Source organism: Cryptotermes secundus, unplaced genomic scaffold (assembly GCF_002891405.2).
Source record: "Cryptotermes secundus unplaced genomic scaffold, Csec_1.0 scaffold2, whole genome shotgun sequence".
Taxonomy (NCBI): domain Eukaryota; kingdom Metazoa; phylum Arthropoda; class Insecta; order Blattodea; family Kalotermitidae; genus Cryptotermes; species Cryptotermes secundus.
Window position 1 is genome coordinate 298,583 of NW_019728496.1, and position 10,094 is coordinate 308,676.

At 41.9% G+C, this 10,094-nt stretch overlaps 1 protein-coding gene across 1 annotated transcript in view; it reads left to right on the plus strand.

The window, feature by feature from the left end:
- The first annotated feature begins 2,306 nt into the window (after positions 1–2,306).
- LOC111865131 overlaps positions 2,307–10,094 on the plus strand; it is a 13,804-nt gene continuing 6,016 nt past the window's right edge. The window contains exon 1 of the mRNA XM_023852886.2: positions 2,307–2,571. Within this exon, the coding sequence (XP_023708654.1) occupies positions 2,313–2,571 (259 nt within the window). The 5' untranslated portion in view covers positions 2,307–2,312. The remainder of the gene's footprint in view (positions 2,572–10,094) is intronic.

Sequence of the window (10,094 nt, forward strand, 5' to 3'; positions counted from 1 at the left end):
GTCCTCATGTAAGGCAAACAATCAGTCACGTGACACGAAAGTGCGTTGAAGAGTGTGGTCTTCTGGCTTGTAATGCCATATAGTTCGCACACAGCCAGATATTTCGGAGGAGCAATCGCCTCTATCCACATGCTCGAAGAATATGTCAAGAAAGAGATCAACTTGTCATCAGCTTCTGTTTTTCCATTTTAATTCATTCTTCATTCACTAATGATTCTGGGCTGCCAGCTGTACCTCCTTTTCGCTATGGTCCTCTAAGAAACTTTACCTCTTTTACGTCAGGTGCTCATTTTTTCTGTCTCCGGTATCCATCTCATCTTCAGATCACGTAAATCATTCTCTACATCTTCAATTAATTTAAATGTGGGACATCTCACTTTCTTCTGCCTTCTGGTTTACTTACTTACTAATGGAGCTGAGCACTTCTGAAGGAGCCGCCAATTCTGCAGCATTTTATGGAATCCGAAGGTTCATTACCGTCCTCACAAGAGCCCTCCACAGTTCCATATCCTGAGCCAGATCAATCCAATCCATAACATTATAATCCTATCTCTCTACGATCCATTTTAATATTTGCACCCACCTACGCCTTGGTCTTCCCAGTGGTTCTTTCCTTCTGCCTTTCCCACCAACATCCTATACGTATTCCTCGTCTCCCCCATTCGTGCTACATGCCCTGCTCACCTCATCCTCCTTGACTTTATCATTCTAATTATACTTGGCGAAGAGTACAAGTTATGAAGCTCCTCATTATGCAGTTTATTCCAACCTCCCGTCATTTCATCTCTATTCGATCCAAATATTCTCTTCACACCCTGTTCTCAAACATCTTCCATCCGGTTTACTTTAAAAAATATTCTTATCCACCTTTTGATTCATTGTAATTATATGTTTTGGTCACGCCGGTATTCTCCACTTAATAACCGTTATGAGACCAAGGTAATTCATTCTCTTCTCCCCTAGTTCTGATTTTCCAAACCCCTTGCTATGTTACCGGGCCATACACCTTCCTCGCAAATGTAATTTTCCATATCTTTACAGTTTTATCATTACCAATCATGGACCATGTTCCACAGCCACACATCAAAACTATTTTCAATATTGTTCTGCAAATTTTAAGCGCCCAGACCGCCTATGGGGCCCACCCAATTTCCTGTACAATGAGTACAGGGGAATTTTTCCATGGGGTAAAGCGGCAGGAGCGCGAAGCTGATCATTCACCACCATTTAGTGCCAAGGTCAAAAGTGACGGAGATACACATTCAATCCATCATACGTCTTCATGAAGTGGTTCTTAATTAACGAAGCCCAGGGAGAAATTTACATTTTATTCCCTTTCTTAGCGTTGTTTGTGTATTTTAATTGTTGACATTCTGCTGAAAATTGCAGATTTTAAAATATGTTGTTCACCCTGCGTACCTGTAACATATTTTAGGGTGTGTCATCATCAGACAGTGACATGTATCTTAATATCATTATGAGAAAGTTATTAGAGATCACATTTAACATAGGTGTGGTCTAGTGGTCAGAGTTCCTGGATACAGATCCAGAGGTTCGGGTTCGATTCCCGGCGCTACCAAATTTTCTGAGAAATAATGGGTCTGGAATGGGGTCCACTGATCCTCGTGAGGATAACTGAGGAGCTATTTCAGAGAAATAGCGGCTCCGGTCTAGAAAACCGAGATTAACGGCCGTGGGGATACGTTGCGCTGATCACGTGACACCCTCTATCCGCAAAAATTGGCACTAAATTCTCCTACAAGCGGCGGTCGCTCGGTCGGTATATAGTTCGCTTGCGGAATACAGGCCACGGAGTTTATTTGTTTTGGGAAGTAGAATTGTCATTCTGGGGATTTCGTTGCTTACGGAGGACTTTTCTCTCGTATGGTTGCTTGCTTAAGACAAAGCTATTTCAGATAAAATTACTCACCTCCAACTAGTGCCAAGGTCAAGAAAATTTGGATCTATACACCCACTCTCCCATACGCCTTCAAGGTGTAGTGCTTAATTAGTTAAGCACAGGGACAGCTTTACCCTTTATACTAAGTAAGAATTGCTAATTAATAGGTCCTCGAAAAATATGCAACTTTTGTAAAGGTAATTTTTCGTGCATCTGAATTCCCTGAGTTCCGATTCTCCACCACACAAGTCACACAATTAAACACAAGCAATTAAACATCCACTGGTCCCCCTTCCCGTTGTGTCATTTAAGATCGTTTTCCTCTGTGCTGTGAGCGTGCTGCAGGTGGTGGGGACACGAACAGGTAGAGGGTTTAGAAGGTTGCCAATGCCGTCAGTATCATAAGAGTCACATGACGGCGCAGTCAGAAGAACGCAATGTCCAGATGAGGGTCCTCACTTGTAGTGGGTTGTGTGCCCTGGCAATCCTGGGGGGACTTTTTGTGTTGGTAGAGGCGGGTCTAAAAGTTGAAGGAAACGTGTGTGGCCAGAGGAAGTGTGAGCCTAAGGAGTATTGCAGGGAAAACGACAAGATATGTCAGCCCTGTAGGGATGTCTGCGAGAGGACATCCAACAACTATCAGCAGACAACTTGCAACAGCCAATGTCAAGGTCTGTATTTATGCATTTATATTTTTATTTAGCTCCCTCGGTATAGAGACTTAGTTATGGGTTGCACGACCGGAGAATCGGAGTTCAATTCCCGACAAAGGTAAGAAATTTTCCTGTTTTCACATAGCGTGAAAAGAGACTTCTCTTTCCCCGGAAATAAAGCTGCTGAGACATGAAGCTGACCGCTTCTTTCAACGCAGAGGTTCGGAACAAGTGGATCTATACACACAATTTTCTATATGTCTCCATGGCGTGGGGCTTAATTAAAAACAAGCGATATTTTACTGTGTCTCTAGGTCCATATATTAATAGTTTGTTTAACGACCCTCGTAGTAGTTCAGACTATACACGTCGAATGCTAAGGTGATTAAGAGACTAATCGTAAAAAGAGGTGCAACAAAATAAAGAATCGTGGTTTATCTGATGTGCTATCTCGGAATTTCCGTGGAGTGATCTAAAAGAACCACAGACAACCGGAATAACTTGTCTTTGAGCTGAGGTTTGAATTCAGGAACTACGAATTATGCAACAGGAGTGCCAATCACACTACCGTGAGGTTCGTTGTCGAGATGCGTGGTGACTAATGTCTGCAGTGTTTCCACGTGGCGCAAATCGAATTATGTGTGCTATTATTGTAGTGTATGCATGCATAAGCAGTCGTAGTGTTTATATTTCTCTTCAAATTACCTTATGTTTTTATGTATATAAAAATATTTTATATGACAAAAAGTACAGATCTAATTAAGTAAAAGGTAAAAATAAAGTTCGGAGAGTTTCATGGAGGTAGGCCTAGGCCCAAATGAGGGCTGTAACGCCAATAAAAAAAAAGGCAAAGTTGTCCTTGAGCTTAACTTATTAAGAACTACGCCATGAAGAAGTATGGGGAGGGGATATATAGATTCGCCTTTTTTTTTTTTACCTCGGCTAGATTGCGGTCTTCTTAGATGTGACGCAGTGTAGATTAATAAATGGGTACTAACGTTTCAGAAGAAAATTTTGCCTCCATCTACAAGTTATGACCCATACACTGTTGCTAATCATTTAGAAATTTTAATTTTTGTTGAAACTACAACTGCGAATGTAACATATGCTCAAGTGTCTATATGTCTGCTCCTGCTGTATATACGTGAAATGATCATACTACAAAATGTGACAATCCAATTGCTTTTATAACAAATATTATGCCGGCTTGCCATCTGCTTTCATGCTAGTATCTTGCAGTGCTTATTTCACTCAGGCGATGAAGGCGATATGTTCCTCCGAAACGTCGGTTGACTTTCAGCGGACTACAAGGCGTTATATCCAAGAAGAAATTACTCTTCATAAACACCGCTTTGAGAACCTCGAATCCTAAAGCACTTCACCTAAACTACCAAAAGCTTTCTCTTCCCCATTACGTTATAAATAAAATTGGAAATAATTCCAAATTCTGATGCAATTAAAACGCAAATATCAGACTCTCCAATGTAGCAAAATACATGTAGATATAGAATTGTGTCCTCTTCTCTTCCCTGCATCTTAAAATGGAAACAGTAGTTTCACCAGAAATGGGTGTATTCGTCTACCAAGCTACATGATGCCACATCCCAGAAAATATAATTTTGATAAGTTCACGAGAACTCAAGCCTCGCACTATTCCCTGCAGCGAATACATAACGAAATACAAGAAAAATATTTGCAGTATTTGCAATGCGATCAAGTTTGTGAGAACGGATCTGTAACAACGAGATAAGCAAAACAGTAAAGAATGCAGATTCTAAAAGGTTCTGACGATGGTAATTACACATAAAATTACTGGGTGTTTGGACTTGTCCCATCATCCGGTATTCTAGAAAATAGAAAACACGACGTTTTAGAAATTGGATCTGTATCCTTCCTTAGATGAGGGGGGAAAAGTTCAAAAACCGAGTAATTCTATGAGCAAAGAATGCATTCAGAATATATTTCTGCGGAGCGGTCTTCTACTGTAAGTGAAAAACATAAACAGAAAACACGAAAGTAAGACACAAATAGAGACAATTAATAATAGCTCAACAATTAAAAAAAAAACCCTATCATATTATGCAACTTGAAGGTTCATTATCATTGGTCCCTATCCTGAGACAGAGAAATCCAATCCACAATCTCCCATCTTATTTCTTTAAGAAAAATTTTAATATAATGCTCCTACCTACACCGAAATCTTCCAAGCGATCTACGTCCTTTAATCTTCCTACCAGAATTCTGTATGCATTTCCTTTCTCTGCCAAGAGTGCTGCATGTCCAGTCCATTTCACCCTCCTTGATTTTATCATCATACTAATATCTAGTGAAGAGCAGAAGTTATGAACTTCTTCTGGCTTATTTTGGACTTCATCCATCGTCTGGTGTGTAAAAGACAAAAGACCACGACGTTTCGGAGACTGGATCTGTCTCCGTCTTCAGGTGGGTAGGGAAGGATAAAACCTACTCAGTTGGGCCCGTAAGAAAGAGCTAGTCTCAATCTAACGGGCCCAACTGAGTAGGTTTCATCCTTCCCTACCCACCTGAAGACGGAGACAGATCCAGTCTCCGAAACGTGGTGGTCTTTTTTCTTTTACACACCAGACGATGGATGAAGTCCAAAATAAGCCAGAAGAAGTACAGAATACACCATCGTCAGAATCCTTTCAAGTCTACCAGAAGTTATGAAGCTCCTCATTTCGCAATTTTTTCCAACCTCCTGTCACATTCTTCCTCTTAAATTCACTCTACTTAGCATCCCGCTCTCAGACAACCTGCATCTATTAGGATTTGAGGTTTTCATGGCCGTGACCATAAAGAATGCCGTCTTCTGGGATGTGGCGCCGTGTAAGTATTGTATAATAAAATACAACACAATACAATACAATACAATACCTACACGGCGCCACATCCCAAAAGACGGCATTCTTCAACCTCAATCTATATTATTCACGTAACGTGAGAGAAAATAAAGTAAACTAAATCTATCCCTGTAAGAGGCCGTGGAGGCCCATATGGTTGTGAGATGTTGAGGGTCCCACATTATCTAGACAATCGGCTCAAAGATGGCGGTAAGGTTGTCAGCCTTACGGTCCACCCGGCCGCCGTTTACCGCCAAGAATATTCCTAGCACTCATTGACAGAAAATACGCTGAAGTAACTTAAAATATAAAAACTAATAAGAATATTTCATCTTAGATAGAGTAATCTAGGAAATTAGAAGTTCTATAATGAAAAAAACTGACGCATACTTTCTGCCTCATAATTCCACATTAATATAATAATGAACTTTTTTTTATTGCTAGTGGGGTGGGACTAAGTCCCTTGCACTGCGGCCACTTCTGGCCTATTATACCAGCCCCAGATGATAGGTGAGGGTGATTGTGGAGCAATTGGTGGAATGAAGATTGGCAGGGGAAAACGAAGTACTCGGAGAAAACCAGCCCCAGCGCCACTTTGTCTACCACAAATCCCACTTGACCAGACCCAGGATCGAACCAGGGCCAGCGACTAACCGCTTGAGCTATGGCGCGCCTAACAATGAACATAGTGTTTGATGTCTGAAGTATCAGCTACAAGATACGATATACTGTGAGGCTGACAAGTCGGATAACGACGTCCAGCGCAAGGAACTAACGCTGCTACTAGTTTCCAGTCTAGTTTACTTTCTGTACGGTTCTACTGTTGAAACTGTGTATCAGCAGGAGTAATATTTTGCTCGACGCACTGCCGTAGCCTTCTTCGATTTCTCGGAAACCCAAATAACCAATGTCCCTTTTACAGAAAGAAAGTCCAGTGACACTTCTACAGAGCGTGCAGAGAACGCTGCATTGTATTGCTACACGTAGACCAAATTCATCGACCGGACCGAATTCCAACTGAAATATTAATGTTAACGGCCCTACAGCCAGTTCCGTGAAACGTCTCGGATCTTAGAGAGAAATATTAATATATTCTAGGATGTGATGCCATGTAGCTTGTGTACATGTGCTGCATGCATTTTCAAGACGTTCTAAACCTTTAAGTACAGGAAAGACTAAACTCTATTTAGTGGAAACATTATTTTCCCCTTTCACTGTAGTTCATTTTATGCTCAATGCGGAATGTATCCCACTTTTCAGGAACATGAAGGTTCATAACTGCGTTCACAAGAGTTCAGTAATGAAACTATTTTGAACTAGTTCAATCCTGAAGAATGCCGTCTTCTGGGATGTAGCGCCACGTAGATCTTGTGTGAACCGACGTTTCGGAGGAACGTATAGCCTCCATCTTCCATTTTCTACCCTGAAGATGGAGACGATACGTTCCTCCGAAACGTCGGTTCACACAAGATATACACGGCGCCACATCTCAGAAGACGGTATACTTCATAGTCACCGCTGTGACAAACCTCAGGTCTTATATAGGTCAATCCTATTCGTACCAACACACTCAATTTCTCTAAGTTGTGTTCTAAAAATTATAATCCCAACAACTCCTAGCTTTTCCATTCGGCTTATTCATGTGAAATTTCCCAGCCAAAATTTTGCATTCATATCTCACTTCACCTATGCATATAGTCTCGATACTGACAGAGTCGTTGGGCTTCATAACCTGTCCTCTTCTCCAAGCATAATTAGAATGATCAAGTCAAGGAGGATGAGGTGGGCAGGGCATGTAGCAAGAATGGAGGGACGTGGAGTGCATATAGTATATTGGTGGGAAAGCCGGAAGAAGACCACTGGGAAGAATAAGGCGTAGGTGGGTGGACAATATTAAAATGGATCTTAGGGAGATAGGATGGGATGGTATGGATTAGATTGATCTGGCTCAGGATAGGGACCAGTGGAGGGCTCTCGTGAATACGGTAATGAACCTTCGGGTTCCATAAAATGCTGGGAAATTCTTGAGTAGCTGCAGATTTGGCGGCTCTTCAAGAAGGGCTCAGCTCAATATGTACTGACAGCATCGTTAAGTAAGAAGCTTAAAAAATTCACCTATATCAGCAGAAAACTTTCAGTGTTAGGCGGTGTAATGCAGATACCAAATTTTGTTGAAAGCAAATATGTAAATAAATGAAGTCCTATATGAAATTACCTCAAGCTGTGTGAGGCTGGTTTCTCGCCGCGGTGCCTCAGGTTCAATCCCGAGTGACTTTCATGTGAGTTTTATAGTGAACGGGTGGAGGATGTGGCAAGGAAGCAAGTTTTACTCTACGTTTCTTCGGTTTTCCCCAACTAATCATCATTCCACCACTGTTCCATACTCATTTATCATAACCCCATGAGGTGTGTGAAAGCCCTGACCTTGAACATGGGAGCAAGTACTTGGCTGGTTGCAGAGTAAAGATGTTTTTATGGACTGAATATAGAAACTTGTAAAGACGGAACCTGCAGCCATTGAAAAGTCCCGCGTGGCTGTCGAATAGACATTCCACGGCGCTATTGAGCTGCCTGGGCGGGTATGAGTCATCTAGCGCGGGCACAAGAGAAAATAGACAGCCGGATTTCCCCACGCGACAGACTGTGTGCCCCCTGCGCAGTCCGGCACCGCACATACCGGCTAGTTGCTTTGTCTGCACCTATGTCACAGTAACAGCACTGACCCTCGGGGGGTGGCGGTGGTTCTGCAGAGCCCGGCAAAGGTTAAAGTTATCCTGTGCTTAACTAATCAAGCACTACGCAATGAAGGCGTATGGGGGAGTAGATGTATAGATCCACATTTTCTTGACCTCGGCACTAGCTGGGGGTGAGTGATCAGCTTCACGCCCCGGCCGTTTTACCCCCGGTACTCATTGGATAGGAGGTTGGGTGGACTCCAGTGTCGGTCTGGACGACGTGGAGAAAATTCTTGACCTTACCGGGACTCGAACTCCGACCCCTCGGTTCAGCCCGCAGCCAGTCGCTATACCGACTACGCTGTCCACTTCAGAGCCCGATAGGTGGTCCAGTTCGGTAGAGAAGTCCGGGGAAATAATGGTCATGAGTGAAAATTGCTTTTCAGAATCAGGTATACTCTCCAGTTCAGTAGATATGCCTAAGGGTATAATGGTTATGAATAGACACGACCTTCAGAAACAGCTAGATGCTGCTCCAAGAGAGGGCAATGGTAAAGTTTCTAATACGTTCTTGCATCCTGTTGTGCAAATAGAAAAGACCAAGTTTGTCCCTGTGTTTTACATTTAATTAAACTTTCCTATATTTGTGAAAAAGCTAATATATAGGAGTCTGCTAGGATTCCCCGGATAGACAGACGAATAGAGTTGATGAGAATCAAATTATCGAATGTTTTCTGGCAGAGAAAGCAGCACATGCAATATAACAAGCAACGATTGTTCATTATGTTCTTGGCGCAGCTGTATTACTCAGAATTACACGTTTCCTGGAATACTGGAATAAATTATTATTCTCGAACGGTTGACTTCCCTTTGTTGCAAACACGCATGCGCAAGTGACCAAAAAGTAACATGGTCAGATTAAAATAACTGTCTGTCCGCATGTAACAATTCGAAAACCACTGAATGTATTCTCATGGAACATGATACTGGCGAGTTTTGCTAAATCCTGTTGGAATTTTACAATTTCTGTTAAAATCGGGCAAAAATAAAGGACACTTCATATGTGTGCGTATCTAAGCCTATCCCGAGAGCATAACTGTAAAGAAGTATACTTTTTCTTATCGGAGCAGAAAAATGATCTGAACAGAAGTTGTGGAGAAAACATCTGATCTTTAATCCAGTCCCCCCTCCCCGGAAGTCTCAAGTTTTTTCGAGAAAAGTGAACGACAATGATCGAACGCGCCAGAATTGCTAAGTTAGACGTTTATTTCCGCTATCTTTTCAATAAAAAATTTCACAGGAATCCATTGGGTATGCCTAATGTTTCAGGTCAAGCAGGCGTACAGACGTACATGACTTTCCTCTTATTCGTTCACGTTATATGAAAACATATAATAAGTTTATAAGACACTGTGATATGTGAAGTCTTACTACCGTGTTTTTAGGATATTTGCTAGCGGTATGTGACGGTGAAGTAACCAATCAGAATGTAACATAAATTCATACGGGGAATGACGTGTGGCATATAGTGAAGTCTCCATGTTTGCTAAACAAACACAACTCCATTGTTCTGCTACGTACAGTACAGTAAAGGATTTCTGCAACGCACATACTAGAAGCCGGCGCCGTAATATGACTTAGGTGCTATAGACACTGTGCTTAGGGACTATGAAAGAAACAAAGAAAAAATAAACAGTTTCAACTGAAGTGGGAACATTGTCACTGTCAAAAAAGAGAGAAAGAAAATCACGCAACTGAATCCACTCCTACGCGTAACATTACATCAGGTGCTAAAATAATACTGCATTTGGCATACACATAGGAGTTCGTATAGGTTTGTGAATATTGTAGCCCTGGCAGTTCATGTTAGAACTAACAAAGATTGTCAGGCGGTAGCGTAGTTGCTGAGGGGCTATGCTACAAGCCGAAAGGTCGCGGGTTCAAGTCCCGATGAGGTCATTGGATTTTTTTTTTCCAGTTAACCTAATCCTTCCAGCCGCATTAG